Source organism: Callorhinus ursinus, unplaced genomic scaffold (assembly GCF_003265705.2).
Source record: "Callorhinus ursinus isolate GAN/ISIS: 27379988/994484 unplaced genomic scaffold, GSC_fseal_2.0 scaffold35, whole genome shotgun sequence".
NCBI lineage: Eukaryota > Metazoa > Chordata > Mammalia > Carnivora > Otariidae > Callorhinus > Callorhinus ursinus.
Window position 1 is genome coordinate 1,914,826 of NW_027397097.1, and position 19,512 is coordinate 1,934,337.

At 40.0% G+C, this 19,512-nt stretch overlaps 1 protein-coding gene and 1 pseudogene across 7 annotated transcripts in view; both read left to right on the forward strand.

Moving 5' to 3' along the window:
- RNF121 (ring finger protein 121) overlaps positions 1–19,512 on the forward strand; it is a 78,051-nt gene that overhangs the window by 18,010 nt on the left and 40,529 nt on the right. For all 7 annotated transcript variants that reach the window (XM_073879646.1, XM_025894092.2, XM_025894094.2 and 4 more), the window contains 2 exons: positions 12,200–12,237; positions 15,133–15,274. In XM_073879646.1, the coding sequence (XP_073735747.1) occupies positions 12,206–12,237; positions 15,133–15,274 (174 nt within the window). In that variant the 5' untranslated portion in view covers positions 12,200–12,205. The remainder of the gene's footprint in view (positions 1–12,199; positions 12,238–15,132; positions 15,275–19,512) is intronic.
- LOC112840699 (diphthamide biosynthesis protein 3-like) lies at positions 4,451–4,697 on the forward strand (annotated as a pseudogene).

Sequence of the window (19,512 nt, forward strand, 5' to 3'; positions counted from 1 at the left end):
GGCAGACATCTGTGGGAACCAATTCTGGAATAGGGAAACCTGGCCTGTAATTGTTGGTGAATTGCTGGAGGCTCACTTAGGACAACTCTGAGAGTTAAAAGCTCCAGGGAGACTCAGTCATTGAGCCCCCCCCCCCCAATTTTGTGAATTCTACCTCCTGCATATCCATTAGGTTCTTCAACTGAGTGTTAAGAAAAATCCCCTCATGCTTCTGGGGGGGGATAAAGGAACTATGCAGAGCATTCTATTCTTAACAAGGTCTGCCATCCGGAGAAACTAGTTAGCCAGAGGCTAACTGACCCAGGGGAAGGGAAATACCCAACTCTAGCCAGCTCTGGGCTTTCATGTAGGAGAAGGGAAATGCCAAACTCCAGCCCACTCAAGCCATCCTCTCCCACCTAAGAGGGGTGAGTGAAGAACTGAGAAGCACTTGTGAAGTTCATACTGCAGAGGGCATAGGCTAACTAAAAGACTGAAATTCAGTCATTGGACTATAGGATGTTTCCCCTCCCTCCATACCTTACTACCACATTAGTAAAGGCCTATTTATAGCAGTGCCTTTTACTGGGCATATCATGCCCAGCTATCAAGAAAAAATTATAAGACATACCAAAAGACAAAAAGCATAGTTTTTTGTTTTTTCCTTTTTTAAGTAGGCTCCCTGCCCAGCATGGAGGCCATTGTGGGGCTTGAACTCACACGACCCTGGGATCAAGACCAGAGCTGAGATCAAGAGTTGGACGCTTAACTGACTGAGCCACCCAGATGCCCCAAAAGCACAGTTTGAAAAGAAAAACCAAGCATCAGAATTAGACTCATATATGGCAGGGATGTTGGAATTATTAGACCAGGAATTTAAAACAACTATGATTAATATGCTTGTAGCTCTAATGGATAAAGTAGCATGCAAGAACAAGAGAGATGGAAATTCTAAGAAACACTAGAGATCAAAAACACTGTAGCAGAAATGAACAATGCCTTTGATGGGCTTATCAGTAGATTGGACATGGCTGAGGAAAGAATCTCTGAGCTTGAGGGTATCTCAGTAGGAACCTATAAAAGTGAAAAGTAAAGAGAAAAGACATTAGAAAAAAACAATATCTAAGAACCACGGGACAACTACAAAAGTTGTGTTATACATTGCTATAGTCTGAATGTTTGTGTTCCCCCCAAATTCATATGTTGAAATTTTAATTCCTAATGTGATGGTATTAGATGGTGGAGTTTTTGGGAAGTGATTAGGTCATAAGGGCAGAGCCCTCATAATTGGGATTTGTGAGCTTATAAAAGAGGCCCCACAGAGCTCCCTAGCGCCTTCTACCATTTGAGGACATGGCAAAAAGATGGCCATCTATGAACCCAGAAGCCTTTACCAGACACGAAATCTGGTGCCATCATCCTGGACGTCCCACCCTCCAGAAATGTGAGAAATAAATATTTGTTGTTTATAAGCCACACCCAATCTATTGCATTTTGTAACAGCAGTCCAGACTTAAGACATTCACATCATGGGAATACCAGAAGAAGAAAAGAGAGAGATACAGAAGAAATATTTGAAACAATAATGACAGAATTGCCCAAATTAATGTCAGACAGCAAACCACAGATCCAGGAAGCTCAGAAAATACCAAACAAGATAAATGCCAAAACAACAACAATGAAACAGAAACCTTCCATGCCAAAAAAAACCTACACCTAGACATACCATTTTTCAAACTAGAAAATCAAAAATAGAAAATCCTGAAAGAAACCAGAGGAAAAACCACCTTACCTACAGAGGAGCAAAGATAAGAATTATATCCAAGTTTTCCTCAGAAACCATGCAGTCAAGAAGAGGTAGAATGAAATGTTTAGTGTTGAGAAAAGGGGCGCCTGAGTGACTCAAAGTGTCTGACTCTTGTTTTCAGCTCAAGTGATGATCTCAGGCTCATGAGGTTGAGCCCCACGTTCGGCTCTGTGCTAGGCACAGTGCTTACTTAAGATTCTCTCTCTCCCTCTGTCCCCCCCACCAGGCCTGCTCATGCTGTCTCTCTTAAAAAAACAAAACAAAACAAAAAACAGAAAAAACTCCACCAGCCTAGAATTCTTTACCCTTCAAGAGAGGAGGAGAAGTAAAGACAAGCAAAAATGAGAAAATTTGGTCCCCCTGTAGACCTGTGCCTTGCAAGGAATGTTAAAAGAAGTTCTTTAGAGAGAAGGAAAATGATAGAGGTCAGAAGCTCAGATTTACATCTTTATGTAATTGGAAGGAAGTATCAGAAAGGAATAACTGAAGATAGAATAGAAATATTTATTTTACTTATTTTTTTATGAATGGTTGTAAATTTTGTATTAATTTCAGTTTTCATGTGTTCATTGCTAATATATAGAAGTGTATTTTTTGAGTGTGTTTATATTATATTCTCCCATATTGCTGAACTCTTATTCTAGGATTTTTTTCTTTTTGTAGATTCTTTGGGATTTTCTACATAGGACATCATCTCATCTGCAAATAGGGGCAGTTTGATTTCTTTCCAATTTTTGTGCCTTTTATCTCCTTTTATTGCCTTATGCTGGCTAAAAACTTCAGTGTTATGTTGAATAGTAGTGGTCAGGGTAGACATGCTGACATTGTTTCTGATCTTAATGGAAAAGTATTTTGTCTTTCACCATTGAATATAATGTAAGCTATAGTATTTTTGTAGATGCTCCCTTTTTTTTTTTTACTTTTAATTGAGCTAGCATAGCAGTTTTTTCAGAATAATTGTACAACACTGCATTTGATTATGTATGCATATGTGTGCATGTATAGATATGCTTATGAGAAAGTTAAGTGAATGACAGCAATGAAACAAAGGATAGGAGGGAGGAATTAGGATTATTTTGTTATAAGGTACTCATGTTACCCATGAAGTGGTATAGTATTATTTGAAAGTGGACTTAATTAGTTGTAAATGTATACTGCAAACTCTAGGGCAACCATTAAAACAAATAAAAACAGAAATATGATAAACTGAGAAAGGGGAGAAATTATAATCATATAAAATTCTCAGTTAAAATCACAAAAGCTTGGGGGTGCCTGAGTGGCTGTTGGTTGAGCTTCCAACTCTTGATTTCAGCTCAGGTCTTGATCTCAGGGTTGTGAGTTCCAGCCCCGTGTTGGGCTCCACCCTGGGCATGGAGCCTACTTTAAAAAAAAAAAAATCACAAAACTTGGAAGAAAAAAACAGGAGCCAAGAATAAGGACAACAAACAAAATATTAACAGATATAGTAGATATTAATCCAACTATATCAGTAGTTGTTTTGAACATCAGTGGTCTAAATGCACCAATTAAAAGATGGTCAGAGTGGATAAAAAAATAAGATCCACTATATGTTGTCTATAAGAAACTCATTTTAAGTAAAAGGACACATATAAATTAGAAGTAAATGAATGGAGAAAGATATACCATACTAATATTAATCAAAAGAAAGCAAGACTAGCTATATTTCAGAAAGAGCAGACTTGAAAGATTTATTTATTTATTTTAGCACGAGCATGCGAATGGGTGGGGGGGGACGGGAGGGGCAGAGGGTGAGGTAGAAAATCTCAAGCAGACTCCCCACTGAGTGTGCAGCCTGATGCAGGGCTCGATCTCATGACCCTCAGATCATTACCCGAGCCAAAATGAAGAGTTGAGTGCTTAACAAACTGAGCCACCCATGCACCCCAGAAAGAGCAGATTTCAGAGCAGGAAAGTTATTAGGGATCAAGAGGGGCATTATGTAGTGATGAAAGAGTCAGTCCTTCAAGAAAACATAACAATCTGTAATATGTATGTGCCTAACAAAAGGGTGTCAAAATATGTGAGGCAAAAACTGATAGAATTGCAAAGAGAAATAGACAAATCCACTTTTTCAGTTGGAGAGTTCAACATTCCTGTCAGAAATGAACAGATTCAGCAGGCAGAAAGTCAGTAAAGACATAGCTGAATTCAGTAACACCGTCAATCAACTGGATATAATGGACATCTATAGACTGCTTCATCTGACAACAGCAGAATAGAGACATTCTCAAGTTTACATGGAACATTCACCAAGATAGACCACAAAGTGGGCCATAAAACACAACAAATTTAAAAGAATAGGAATCATACATTGTCCCCTGTCAGAGCATAATGGAATTCAGCTTAGAAATCAATAACAGAATGACAGCTAGAAAATCCATAAATACTTGAACATCAAGCAGCATACTTCTAAATATGGATCAAAGAAGAAATCTCAAGAGAAATTTAAATACATTTGAACTAAATGAAAATGAAAATACAACTTACCAAAATTTGTGGGATGCAGCAAAAACCATGCTTAGAGGGAAGAGAGGAAAGATCTGAAATCAATCACCTGGTCTGGGGCCTGAGCCTGCCAAGTTAGACTGTCCCAGGGCAGTGTTGGTAGGTGGAGGTGACAGACCTTCGCTGGCCCTAGTGACGATGGCTGTGTTTCATGATGAGGTGGAGATTGAGGACTTCCAGTATGATGAAGACTTGGAGACATTTCTACCCCTTCCCGTGTGGGGATAACTTGTGCATCACCAAGGAAGATTAGGAGAATGAGGAAGACATGGCAACGTGTTCTAGCTGCTTTCTCATTATAAAAGTGATTTATGACAAGGATCAGTTTATGTGTGGACAAACAGTCCCAGCTGCTTCCACCCACAAAGAATTAGTTAAATGCTGAAGAAGACTTTAGGAATCCAAATCTTAAACATTTGGGAATGAGCCAAGCTGGAAAAATCAAATGCAAGTTACTGGTTTCTTTGAGAGGACCACCATTCTGTAGTTGGCTCTTCTATTAGAGTGTGGATCCTTGCCATTGGCTCCTGAGTTCATCTCCAATTAAAGAAGCAAGTCCACGACATGAAAAAATAAGAAAATGAAATAAAATCAATCACCTAAGGATCCACCTTTGGAAACTAGAAAAAGAGCAAATTAAAACCTGATTAAGCAGAAGAAAAGAAGTAATGAAAAACAGCAGAAATCAATGAATTAAAAGTAAGAAATCAGTAAAGAAAATAAAAATCAAAATCTGACCCTTTGAAAGATTGATAAAACTGGTAGGTCTGTAGCCAGGCTAACTAAGAAAAAAAGAGGACACAAATTACTAATAAGTGAAAGAGGGAACATCAGTGTCTCTCATGAACATCAATGTAAAAATCATCAGTAAAATATTAAATTGAATCTGACAGTGTATAAAAAGAATCATACACCATGACCAAGTGGGATTTATCCCAGGTATGTAAGTTGGTTCAACATTTGAAAGTCAGTTACTGTATTCCATCACATCAATAGGTTAAAGAAGAAAAATTTACATAAATGTATGAATAGATACAGAAAAACTTTTGACAAAATTCCATACTCATTTAAGATAAAAATTCTCAGAAAACTAGGAAGAGAGAGGAACTTCCTCAACATGGTAAAGAATATCTGCAGGGATGCCTGGGTGGCTCAGTCGGGTAAGCGTCTGCCTCCAGCTCAGGTCATCATCCCGGGGTCCTGGGACCGAGCCCTGTGTTGGGCTCCCTGCTTGGCATGCTTCTCCTTCTCACTCTGTGTGCACACTTGCTCTGTCTCTCTCTCAAATAAATAAAATCTTAAAAAAAATCTATAAAAAATTACAGATAACATCATCCTTGATGGTGAGAAGTTTGAAGCTTTCCCACTAAGCTTAGGAACAAGGTAAGGATGTCCCCTCTCACCATGCTTTTCAACGTCATACTGTGGAAGTCCTAATTAATGTAATGAGAAAAGAGTAAAATGTATACAGATTTGGAAGGAAGAAATAAAAACATCTTTATTCATAGATGACATAATTGTCTATGTAGAAAATCCAAAAGAATCAACAAAAAAACACCTGGAACTACTGTTTGATTATAGCAAGGTTTCAGGATAATGTAAATCTAACAAGGTTAATATAAAAAAGCCAGTTGCATCCTATCTATCAGCAATGAACAAGTGGAATTTGAAATTAAAAACACAATACCATTTATTTTAGCTCCATAGAAGTGACATACAAGCATAAATAGTAATAAAAATCTAGCAAAATTTTATAAGATCTATATGAGGAAAACCATAAAGCTCTGATCAAAATATTAAAGAACTGGGGTACCTGGGTGGTTCAGTCAGTTGTGTCCCACTCTTGGCTTCAGCTCAGGTCATGATCTCAGGGTCGTGAGATTGAGCCCCAATTTGGGCTCTTGTGCTCAGTGCAGAGTCTGCTTGGGATTCTCTCTCTCCCTGCCCCTCTGCCCCTCTCCTGCTGTGCTCACTTTCTCTCTCTCTCAAATAAATAAAATCCTTAAAAATATACTAAAGGGGAACTAATTAAATGGAGTGTTCAGGTATAGGAAGACTCAATGTTGTCAACAAGTCAGTTCTTCCTAACTTGATTTATAAATGTAGTACAATGCCTGTCAGAATCCCAGCAGGTTATCATGTGGATATTGACAAAGTGATTCTAAACTTGAAATGGAGAGACAGAAGACCCAGAATAGCCAATACAGTATTGAAGGAGAACAACACATACAATCCAGTAATTGTGTTCCCTAGTGTTTCCCCATAAGAGTTGAAAATCTATGTCCACACAGAGACCTGCACACAGATGTTTATAGCAGCTTTATTCACAGTTGCCAAATGTTGGAAGTAATCAAGATGTCCTTCAGTAGGTGAGTGGATAAATAAACATGAGCACATGAGAGGGGGCAGGGTCAGAGGGAGAAGCAGACTCCCCGCTGAGCAGGGAGACCGATGCGGGACCCGATCCCGGGACTCCAGGATCATGACCTGAGCCGAAGGCAGCCGCTCAACCAACTGAGCCGCCCAGGCGCCGTCTATTTTTACAAAGGATCTGAATAACTTTTCTCCAGAGAAGATATATAAATGGCCAATAAGCATATGAAAAGGTGCTCAGCATTATTATCCTTCAGGGAAATGCAAAATTGAAAATACATTGCAATACCACTTCCCACCCACTTGGATGCTTTTATCGAGAAGAGAATAACAAGTGTTGCTGAGGATGTGGAGAAGCTGGAACTTTGATGCAGTGCTGGTGGGAATGTAAAATGGTACAGCTGCTGTGGAAAACAATTTGGCAGTTCCTCAAAAGGTTAAACATAGAGTTACCATATGACCCAACAATTTCACTCCTAGGTATATATACTCAAGAGAAATGAAAACCTGTCTACACAAAGACTTGTAGATAAATGTTCATAACAGCATTATCTGTAATAGTTAAAAAGTATAAACAACCCAAATGTCCAGTAACTGATGAGTGGATAGCTATAATGTGGTATGTTCATACAGTGCAGTATTATTTGGAAATAAAAAGGAATGAACCACAATACGTGCTACAGCCTGATGAACACTGAAAACATTATGCAAATGAAAGAAGCCAGTTACAAAAGACTACATGTTTATGATCCCATTTATATGAAACATCTAGACTAGGCAGTCTGTAGATAGCAACAGAAAGTAAATTAGTGGTTTCTTAGGCTGGGGGGAGGATGGAGAGGGACTGCTAACTGGTATGTGGTTTCTTTTTGGGGTGGTAAAATGTTCTAAACTTAGAAGTGGTGGTGGCAGCACAACTCTGAATATACTAAAAAGCACTGAATAGTACACTTTAAATGGGTGGATTTTATGGTATGTGAATTAGATCTCAGTACAGCTGTTATTAAAAGAATCAGGTGCATTGAAGTGTATGATTGTAGGACAAGTTGTGAATGTGAGTGCTGGGGTGCAGTAGCAGGGCTTCTCAAACTTTTAAAGGGTATATGGATTACCTGTCTATCTTATTTAGTGTAGATTCTGATTCAGGAGGTCTCGAGTCTGAGATTCTCTGTTTCTTAATAAGCTCTCAGGGTGCTGATGCTACTGGGCTATGGCCCATGCTTAGGAAGACAGTAAAGGATGTTTGTTTCTTCAGTGAATGGGGTCAGTCTGAAGAGCCTTCGAGCCAGGAGGATTTGGCCAGCATTTTGTAGGAAGGCATAATGTAGTTTGGTGGAAGAGAGGGCCTTAATGGACAAAGTAACCAGCCTGTGTAAAAACTCATACCACAGAGTATCCAATATTTGTGGGGTACAAGAGGCCTGTTGTTGGATTACAGGGGTGGGTCCCTGAATCTTCTGCACCTGAGCATTTTCTGTTTTTTATGAAATTTTCTCTAGCTCTCTGCCTGACGTTTTTGATTTAACTTTTTCAAATCTGGACTTAGGTAGATTGGTACTACTAAGGGCCTTGTGAGCTTCTAGGAAGGGAGGGATTGGTTGGCAAGAAAATATTCTATGTGTGGGTCTTGGGAGTTGGATGTGAACCCATCAGTCAGTAACCATGCTTGGAGAGCCTCCTTAATTAGCTACCTGAGCTCTGGACAGGGCACAATCAGACTGACTTACCTGCTTGGACCCAGATGAATAAACTCATTAATGAGGGAGCAAATAAAGATGTATTTCCAGATGGTACGGGTTAATTATAGCTATGGTTTACAGCTTTCCTTGTTTTTCCACTTGTGTTAGAAGACCAATATGGATGTAGTTTAAAGAATCATTTGGTTCAGGAGGCAAATACTAAAGCCAAATCATGTCTCTACTCTTTGCATTCATAGTACTTCATGAAGTGCTGAACAGTCCTCTAAGCCCAGGTCTAGTCTCCTCCTTAGTGCTTGCCCTTCTGAGGTATTTTCCCTGAGGCTCTGAAAAGCAGTAGTCTCCTGTGCTTCATCAGTATTCGGTTCCACAGCCTCTCCTGATACTTTATAAAGTGCTTCCACTCTCCCAGGAGGAAAGGCAAGGAAATCACTTGGTCACCTTGAATGTTCTTACCCTCACAGCCCCACAATGAAGTCAGAAGTCTTATTCTCTATTTTCTAGACGGAGAGACTAAGGTATAGGTAGTAACATGCTTGACCACCATCATGGAGAGACACCCCATGGCTGGCCCAGTTCTTTGGATCTTCCTTAGTTTTCCCTTCAGTGGAGTCGTCTTGCTTCTTTGAAGATGTAGTTGTGTTGTTTCTTTTTGTTTTGACAAACATGATTTTCTGGGTGCCTCCTGGTGTCAAATGAATACTTCTTTCCCGGATAGCTACTAAGTATTTTTCAAGTGTTTATTTACACTCCCATTTAAGCATCTCCAGGTGGGGTGCTGGTTTGTCAGCATACTTATTGTAGTGGAGAGAATTCTGTTCAATTCCTCTAGTACTCACTGAGTGCTTAGTATATGCTCAGCTCTGTTCTCTTCTCCTTGAAAGACAGAAAGCAGTGTATTCTCCTTGGCTCTGTGGGAATCTTCCAGGTTTATGGGATGGAAGCAAGGTAGACATAAGCAGGCCAGGACTAGGGTGAAGCAAACAAGGCACTCACTTTTTTTTTTTTAACTTTTTATTTATTTATTCATGAGAGACAGAGACAGAGACAGAGAGAGAGAGAGAGAGAGAGAGGCAGAGGGAGAAGCAGGCTCCCAAGGAGCAGGGAGCCTGATGCGGGACTCGATCCCAGGACCCTGGGATCATGACCTGAGCCGAAGGCAGACGCTTAACCATCTGAGCCACCCAGGCACCCAAGGCACTCACTTTCAAGGTCATGCGCATGGAGGGCCAGTACAATGAGTGCCTCCTTAAGTTTTGAGCCCTAGGTCCCTTGGCTTACCCCCACCTTCCTTAGTCCTGGTCCTGGCCTTAAGAAGCAGTTACTTCGGGGCACCTGAGTGGCTCACTCAGTCAAGTGTCTGCCTTAGGCTCAGGTCATGATCCCAGGGTCCTGGGATTGAGCCCCTCATCAGGCCTCCTGCTCAGCGGGGAGCTTGCTTCTTCCTTTCCCTCTGCCTGCCCCTCTCACTGCTTATACACACAGTCTCTCTGTGTCAAATAAATAAATAAAATCTTTAAAAAAAAGCAGTTACATCACTTGGAAATCACATCTAAGATAAGACTATGAATGACTGGTATGGAACAGTGCTTCTCAGATTTAATGTGCATATGAATCATCCAGAGACCTTATTAAAAGGAGGATTCTGAATCAGTGGGTCTGGAGTGATGCCTGAGATTCTGCATTTCTAACAAGCACCCAGACAATGCTGATACTAGTCTTTGTGCCACACTTTGAGTAAGGAGAAAAATCCATGTTTGAGAAAAGTAGAGGGCCAAATTCAGTAAGCTAGGGAATCAGGGCAGGCTTCTTGAGGGAAGGTGAAATTGCAGCTGGGCTCTCAAAGGACAAGTTGGATTTGGATGGGATAAAAGAGAGGGAAACATTGCAAGCAGAAGGAAGAATATGCAAAGGCCCAGAGATAGGAATGAGTCCCATGTGTTTTGAGACTGTGAACAGACTTGCTTGGCAAGACACAGGTCCCAGTTGGAAAAAAGGAAAAGAGCTTTGATAGGTAGCATGAAACCTGTATTGGATTGTTTATTTAGAAGTGTGGTCCGGGGCGCCTGGGTGGCTCCGTCGGTTAAGCGTCTGCTTTTGGCCCAGGTCATGATCTCAGGGTTCTGGGATCAAGCCCCACATCAGGGCGCTGTGCTCAGTGGGGAGTCTGCTTGTCTCCCTCTCTCTTTGCCTCTCCCCTGCTTGCATGCTCTTTCTTTCTCTCTTTCTCTCAAATAAATAAATCTTTAAAAAAAAGAAAGAAAGAAATGTCCTTAATTGTCTGCTAAGGTACCACCCAAATGGGCATTTCCATTTCTTATATCCACTTGGCCTGGGATATTATGGGACCTCTGTTATTCTAGGGAAATGAAGACCTGAGTTAGAACACCTGAATACATTCTGTGAGGCATTGTGTGAAGTAGGAAAAGGGAGGAGGTGGTTGACTTCATTACCCTGGCAAAGCCTTGAGGTATTTTTTTTTTTTTTTTAAACTTAGCTGGGACATGTACAAATCAGAAAGCCCTCCCTAAATAGTGATGGGGGTACACAGTACACACACATAAAGGATGCCTGGTAAATACGTGCTGATTTGACTCAGTAGGAGAGTTCTGCCCATTTTACTTCAAACATTCTGTGTAAAGTACTTTTCTGAAGTTATCATAGGAACAGTGAGAAATTGGGCCTTGAACCTCATAAGTACTAAAGGAATATTTGTTGATTGATTCCTTTGAGGCCTTGTCTCTCTCCTCTGTATCAAGAAACATTTTCAGCTCAGGTCACTGTAAGAATGTATGAATGTAATGTTTTTGACTTATGTACTGACACTTGGTTATGTTTTCGTATGGCTGTAAGGAAGTAGAAGACTTGAGTCATGAACTCAAAGAGTTTAGTATTATTCTTGAGCAGTGATTTTCAGCTGGAGGCAATTTTCATCCCACGGGGGACATTTTACAATGTCTGTAAACATTGTTGCTTCTGTGGCATCTAGTGGGTAGAGGCCAGGGATGCTGCTAAAACATCCTACAATGTACAGAGTGCTCCCCACCTCACCAAAGAATTATGCAGTCCCAAATGTCCATAGTGCCAAGGTTCAGAAACCCTGCTCTAAAGGACAAGAACTAACAAATAGAACCAGAACTTTGAAGTTGGAAGGTCATACTGCTAGTTAATAGCAGAGCAGGGACTAAAGCTTAATTCTCCCTAGTCTAATGTGCTGCCTGCTGCCATGGGGCCATTTAGAGTCAGATGGCATATAACAGAATATTTTATCTAGCTTCATCTCCCAGTAATCCTAATTCATACTTTTTGCCCTAGCCATACTCATTTATTTGTATGCTATGCAACTTTATTTCTTCATCTTTATGTTAGTTAGTCCCTTTGCCTGGAATGTATTTCTCTCATTTCTTCATCTGGATGATATTTCACGTCTTCTCCGGGAGGTCTTTGCCAGTCTATAACACTGCAAATTGGATCAGAAGCCATTTCTTTATTCTTCCATAGCTAGTCCTCAGCATATAATAAAGAAATTTTCTGTATATATGTGTGACTTCTTGACTAGGTTTAGGTTTACTCTCCTGTCCTCATTGCCTAGCATAGACATGCAATATACTGTCAGTCATAGACATGAGATAAAGTAAGTGGTTAGAGAAGGGAGAGATCAGTGGGAAGTAGAGTATTGGGGAAGGCTTCATAAAGATTGTGACACTTGAAGCTTCTCATAATTCCTTGAAGATAATGATGAATGTATGAGCACCTTATATTGGGCAGGCACAGTTCTAAGACAGTAATGGATCTTTTTGGTGTTGTTTTTCTATAGGTTGATATGTCAGACCTCTCCCCAGAGGAGCAGTGGAGGTAAGTGTGACAGTGTGGGCCCCTCAGGCTGGGAACTGTAAATTAATCCTACTAATAGAGTTGTATATCTACCCTTTTGCTTCCTTGTCTGTGGGGAAGCCATGACTCTTGACTAGTAGGAGAGGTCATTGACTAGAAGAGGAGGTGATCTTCTCCAGTACTTGGGTTACTCCTGGGTAGCTCCTTCAGTCCTGGGGAGTAAATAGGAAATTGCACCAAACTATTTATCTGGGTTTAAATACTACTAGTTCTGCCATTTCCTAGCTATGCTATCTTGGGCAAGTTACTTGATTTCTTACTACCTTAGTTTCCTCAGTTTGCACAATGAAGTTTGCAACAGTACTTACACCTCATAGAGTTGTTGTGAGGACTATTAATATATGTGAAATACTTAGAACAATGCCTGGCATGTGGTAAGCTTCCAGTAAGTGTTACCTGCTTTGCAGGTGACTGTCATCATTAACATCATCATTATCCACGAAACAGAGCGGAGAGATCTGGCTGAAAAATGGGACTAGTGTCTTCTGATCTCAACTCTGCTACTAACTTGCTTTGTAACCAGAGTGAGTCAGCAGTCAACAAATACCTTTTTATCATGATTACTCATCAGAGAGCCTTCAGAGTGTTTGCCCCACAAGGGAGCTGACCAGTGAGCTGGAATCAACTATGTAAATTTGATTAATAGTACAAAAAAACCCTTTCATTTAGATTATTAAAATAGACAACAGCAAAGATACCAACTTACATGACAAACGCAGCAAGATTTTAGAAAGCTTTAAACTTAATATGTACCAGTTGTGTATCTCAGCTACCAAAACATTCCAAAATTTGGAAGATGTTCATAGAAATATACTCTCTGCTTTAGGGAGGTGAAGTGCCACCGTGCTTCACTGAGTCCACACTAATTTTGTTGTAAACACTGCATATTAAGAAGATCTTCAGTTAGATAACATCTAGAAGAAGGCAACCAGGATTAATGGTTTTCACATTATGTTATATGAATAGCATAGATCTAGAACTGTTAGCGTAAAAGGGCATAGAAAAGTGGTGGTAGGAAGAGGATTGTTTTGGTTTGGGTTTTTTAAATAAGATCATATAAATCTTTGAAAGAGCAGCATTGGGAAAGAAGAGTGATTATGTCCTCTGTTGTTCCAGAGTATAAAATTAGGTCCAATGGATTGAAGCTATAGAAAGATGGATTTTGTCTCATCAGGGACATTTTTAATAATCGTGGTATATTGAGAGGTAGTGAGCTCCTGCCCTTAAAGTATTGGAGTTTTATTCCTTTATTAGCACATGTGAGTACCTACAATGTGCCAGACAGATGGTCCTTGAATTACTTTAAGAGGCATACGTTCTCAGCCGGTGGAAGTATTCAGACAAAGATTGTAAAGATAATGTTTGCATTGGGTGGGAACCTGAACTAGAGTTGTTGTTCTCTGGTCTTTTCTCCATATTTGGTATTTTTGTTGTGTACATCCATTTAGTCATATACTGTCCGAGAATAAGAAATGTATCTGTTATCTTTATAACTCCCCACAGTCCTTAGGTCTCTAAAGTGTCCTTTGCCCTTTTAGTTTAGCTTATCCTCACAACAACCCTATGAGGGAAGCAGCAAAGATACGGACCCCTTGGATAGATGAAGAAATTGTGATGTAGAGATGTGAATTTTCTTGGCCAAGGCCACATGGATGTCTGAACCTAAGTTTCTGACTCCCACCCGTGTTATTTTTTTGTCAGAATCTCTCACCCTGGATGAGTTGATGTAAGATGAACCCTGAGATGCTGTGGCTGGCTGCTGACATTTGGCTGCCCACTGCCCCTACCATGTTTCCTCCCTAACATTTTATTATGAAAAAATCTCAGAAAAGTTGAAAGATTATACAGTAAACACCTTTAGGCCCACCACCTAGATTCTGCAGTTAACTTTTCACTGTATTTGCTTTATCGTTTGTTAGTCTGTAATTCATCCCATTGGGTTCTTCTTGAATAGTCTGTCATTGCCCTTGGGAACTCTATGAAGATACCATTTATGTTGTCCTTTCCCTGTCTCCCTAATAGCCCCAGGTATGGAGAATTGGCATAAAAGCTCCTCACTACAGGCTGTATTTGTATTTAGTTTTCTAACTCCTTCCTCATTTCTCTGTTGGCTGACTCTGACTCTATTCTTAAAGGAAGGTATTGGCCAAGAGAATCACCTGTTGCCAGTCCTCTGGACCAGAGAATGCCAGCCTTAGATTAAATAAGAGTTTCCAGTTGCACTCTTCCTTAAACTCTTGAGGAGGCTATTTGCCTGTGGATGCTGATGGTGAAGACACCGTTGGATTAGTATAAAGTTGAAACAGTCCAGATTTTTCAGGCTTTAGCTAGTCTTAGACTAGGATCCCTGGTCCTGACAGAGAGGATAGGACAAATAAAGCAAGACTTTAACCCTGGAATTAGTACACATCTGCAGTAGTACTTCTTTATTGGTGTCATAAATATCATTGACTAAGAGTATAAGATTTTATGGCTATATCCTTCTCTCTGGGTTACTTTCTCCTTCCAATGACAGGTTGAAATAGGACTGAAATGGGCAGTGACAACAGGTTTCTCCTGGGTCCTCTTTCCTACAGGAAAGGTGTCAGCTGCTTTTGCTCTTGGGGGTGGGTAGCAAACAACCCACCTTTATTTCCAATAGCTGAGCTTCTGACTGAGGCCCATAGAGCCCCTGTTCTATCCCAAAATGCCCGTTCTCTAGGGTGTGTGTTTTTCTAGCCCCTAATTAGTACCCTGCAGATGCAAAGCCCAAGAATGTGTTCTGAGCTATAGACTGGTGGAATATCCCTGGAAAGCACTGCCCTTTTACCAGCACACCTTCCCTGATCTGCCTCACCTCATCTGTTTGACTTTCAGGGTTGAGCACGCACGCATGCATGCCAAGCACCGCGGCCATGAAGCCATGCATGCTGAAATGGTCCTCATCCTCATCGCTACTTTGGTGGTGGCCCAGCTGCTCCTGGTGCAGTGGAAACAAAGGCACCCCCGCTCCTACAATGTAAGCCACTGCCTCTCACTTCTTTTTCTGACAGTTGTCAAAAGACCCTTCCTAAGTATTCTAGGGTCCAGCCTAACCCAGGCTGCATATAGGCAGGAAATAGACAATGATAGTAAACGTTATGTATGAATGGTGAATAGTGTATGGTGGGTATGCATTTAAGAGGCAAGTGATTCAGATGGTGAAAATAGGGATAGAACTTGAGACTACTTTCATGGCCAGGTCTTCCCTTTTAAACATTTGGGACAGATCCATGAAGGAGATACTCATCAGGAGCTATTCAAGTAGAGGGAGAGGTGGTCGCCTTGTTGGGAAGACCAAGCCTCCTAAGTGAATTTTACAGGTAGGATTTAGATTAATTAAAAAAAAAAAGGCAATGATAGAGGAAAAGAGGAACAAAACATATAAAACATACAGAAAACATATAGCTGAATGGCAGAAGTAAATCTTTCCTTATTGGTAATTACTTTAAATGGGTTAAATTCTTCTATTAAAAGGAGAGATTGGCAGATTGGTTAAAAAAACAAACAAACCATGAGAGACTCACTTTAAATACAAAGACAGAGAATAAAAGTAAAAGGATGGAGAAAGATATTCCATGTACATGATAATCAAAAGAGAGCTGGGTGGCTATTAAATATCAGACCAATAGACTTTAAATCAAAAAAATTTACAAGAGACAAAGTACATTATATATTGATAAAAGGTTTAAACCAACAAGAAGATACTACAATTATAAACATAACTAACAAAGGAGCCCCAATATATGTGAAGCAAAAACTGACAGAATTGAAGAGGGATAGACAGTTCTACAATAGGTTGCAAAGTTCAGTACCTGACTTTCACTAACAAATAGAGCAACCAGATAGAATATCAATAGTTAATAGAGGACTTGAACAGCATTATAAACCAGTTAGACCTAACAGACACACAGGGCACACACTACCCAACAAGAACAGAATACATTCTCTTCTCAAGTGCACGTGGACCGTTCTCCAGGAGAGAACATGTGTTAGGCCACAAAACAAGTCTCAATAAGTTGGAGAAGATTGAAATCATAGATTCAACCACTCTGGATTAGGACATGACAGGTGTAGTGTACTGGATTTTTTTTACGACTATTATCTTAGAAGTTTTTAACCTTTACAAGAGTAACAACCCTTTTTTAACATCAACTTGGCAAACACCTACCTGATAATACTTTGCTTGGAATATACAAGTGCATATATAGCAGTAACAATAGCTAACATGTATTGAATTCTCACTATGCCAGCCACTGTTATAAGTACTTCACAAGTGTGGACTCAGCTAATCCTTGTAATAATCCAGTAAGATAATGTTTTCTCCAATTACAAATGAGGAACTGAGACAGAAAAGACTAAGTAATTTGCTCCATTGATAAAACCATTATTTGAACCCAGACAGTTTTATTCCAGGGTTTTTAATCTTAATCCCTGAATAGTTCTTTTTCTCTAGTATATGCTTTTTCAGACCTCTGGTGATATGGTCAGACATGCCCAGGGGTCTGTAGCCCACATGATGTGAACTGCTAAACTATCTCATTTAATCCTTCTGATAGCCCATGAGGTAAGTACCGTGAACAAACTGAGGCCCAGAGAGTTGAGGCATGAAGGGAATACTAATAGATAGAGCCAGGATTTGAACCCAGGTCTTCTGTTTCATATTTCATAATTTCTGTTTTGTACCATATGTTGCTCCTGGAAAGGGTTTTCCATCAAGGGAACAAGGGATAACCTAGAGCATAGAAGGAAGAGAGGATGTGCTGCCCTTGAGCAGACACAAGTTCCGAACATTACTGGCTTATAGCCAGCTCAAGTGTTGGCATGCACCACAAATAGAGACATCTGTACCTTCAGGTCACATTGCACTGAAGGACCACATGACACCAAGACTTTTTGAACTGGAGAGCATCCAACAGGCTAAGCCATCTGAGGTGGGGCTTCACGTCTGGACCCTGGTCATGCTTTGCCCTGTTATCTGAGATAAGTCACTTGTTCGTCAGTGTGTGATTATAATGTGTACTCTATAGAATGGGGATTACCAAGATGGTTGAATTGAGCCTGGAAAAATAAGACCACCCGTAAACCAAGTGTACAATGAGAGCCCCATTGACATTTCTGTGCTGGTATTGAGAGATAATCTTAATTATGTAATGTTGGCTAATCTGCAAAGATTTTTAAAAACCTCTATAGGAAGTGAGGATTCATGTATGTACTGTAGTGGTTTTCAATAAGTACTTTTTAAAAAAACTGTGGAATCCTTTCTTCAAATAATATCTTCAGGAAAAACCCAGTATGGAAAATAATTAAGAGGCTGCTCTGATTGATAGAGGGTTGGATAACCCTGACCCTTCTGCTTCTCAGGAACATATATAGGAGTCATCAGTGTTAGAAAACCACTGATAATGTCATTCATTAGCTAATCCTTAATAGGAAATGTGACTGTAACTTAATGAAGCCAGTTATATAAGGAACATGCACAATTATCCCATTGCTTTACTGCCATGCCCTGTAAACATTATGCTAAACTTCACTGATGAGCGAACACGCTAACATTATAAAATATATTGCACTGAGAAACTGAAACCCCTATCTTTCAAAAATTGGAAAAGGAAATCTGTAATGTCCACTTTATGCTGCTGTTATACAATAATGATCTAGATTGTTTTTTTAAAGAACTTTATTAACTTGTGTACAATGAATATTTTTACTGCTTTAATTAAAACACTAGCTTTGGAAGAAGAAAAATTGCCCAAGATGCTTGTACACAGTAACATCTCCTATCCTTTTTCAAGCTTATCAGAAGTTGGAGCTGTTTGCCTTGTAGGCAGTGTAATACAGTGGAGACAGCCCAATCTGATTTGCTCAGTCAGCTGTCTCACTTCCTAGCTATATGACTTTATATCTTGAGCCTGTTTTTCTTATCTCTAAGTTGGGGTGATATTCTACCTCATGGGTTGTGAAGATTATATAAGATTCTATGGCAAAGTGTTTTGTAGACTTTAAAACTAATGGTAGTGACTATTGCTTCCACTCCTAAGAGAAAAAGTTCAAGGCGTAAAAGTTTTCAGATACTATGTGGAAGAAGAATAGAATTTTATTTTTATTGACAACAATTTCACAAAAAAATTCACTATTCTGTAGGGTGCCTGATAGGCACAGTTGGTTAAGCAGCCAACTCTTTCAACTCAGGTCATGATCTTGGGGTCGTGAGATCAAGCCCCACGTCGGGCTCCATGCTCAGTACAGAGTGTTTTAGATTCTCTCTCCCTCTCCCTCTGTCCCTCCCGCTTTGTGCTCTCTCTTTCTCTTCTCAAATAAATAAATATTTAAAAAGAAAAACCCATGGGGCGCCTGGGTTGCTCAGTTGGTTAAGCATCTGCCTTTGGCTCAGGTCATTATCTCAGGGTCCTGGGATAGAGCCCCGCATCGGGCTCCCTGCTCCGCGGGAAGCCTTCTTCTCCCTCTCCCACTCCCCCTGCTTGTGTTCCCTCTCTTGCTGTGTCTCTCTCTGTCAAATAAATAAATAAAATCTTTAAAAATTAAAGAAAATTAAAAAACCTTGAAAAAATTGATTATTCTAACCATTTTAAAGTATATAATTCAGTGGCATTTAGCACATCTGGTGTTGTGCAGGCATTGCCACTATTTAGTTCTAGAACACTTTCATTACCCCAAAAGGAAACCCCACATCCATTAAGCAGTTACTCCTCATTTCCCCCTCCCACCAGGCCCTGGCAACCACTAATCTGTTTCTGTGTATTTGCCTATTCTGAATATTCATATAAATGAAATTATATAATATGTAGCCTTTGTCTGGCTTCTTTCACATAGCATGATGTTTTCAGTATTGCAGTATCAGTACTTTATTCCTGTTTGTGACTGAATAATACTCTTGTATGGATATGCCACATTTTGTTTATCCCTTCATCAGTTGATGGACATTTGGGTTGTTTCCACCCTTTGGCTATTGTGAATAGTGCTGCTATGAACATTTGTTATAAACTTTTATTTGAACACCTGTATTCAATTCTTGGGTATGCCCTGGAGTAGAACTGTTTAACTTTTTTTTTTTTAAAGATTTTATTTATTTATTTATGAGAGACAGAGGGAGAGAGAGAGAAGCAGAGGGAGAAGCAGGCTCCCAAGGAGCAGGGAGCCCGATGTGGGACTCGATCCCAGGACCCTGGGATCATGACCTGAGCCGAAGGCAGACGC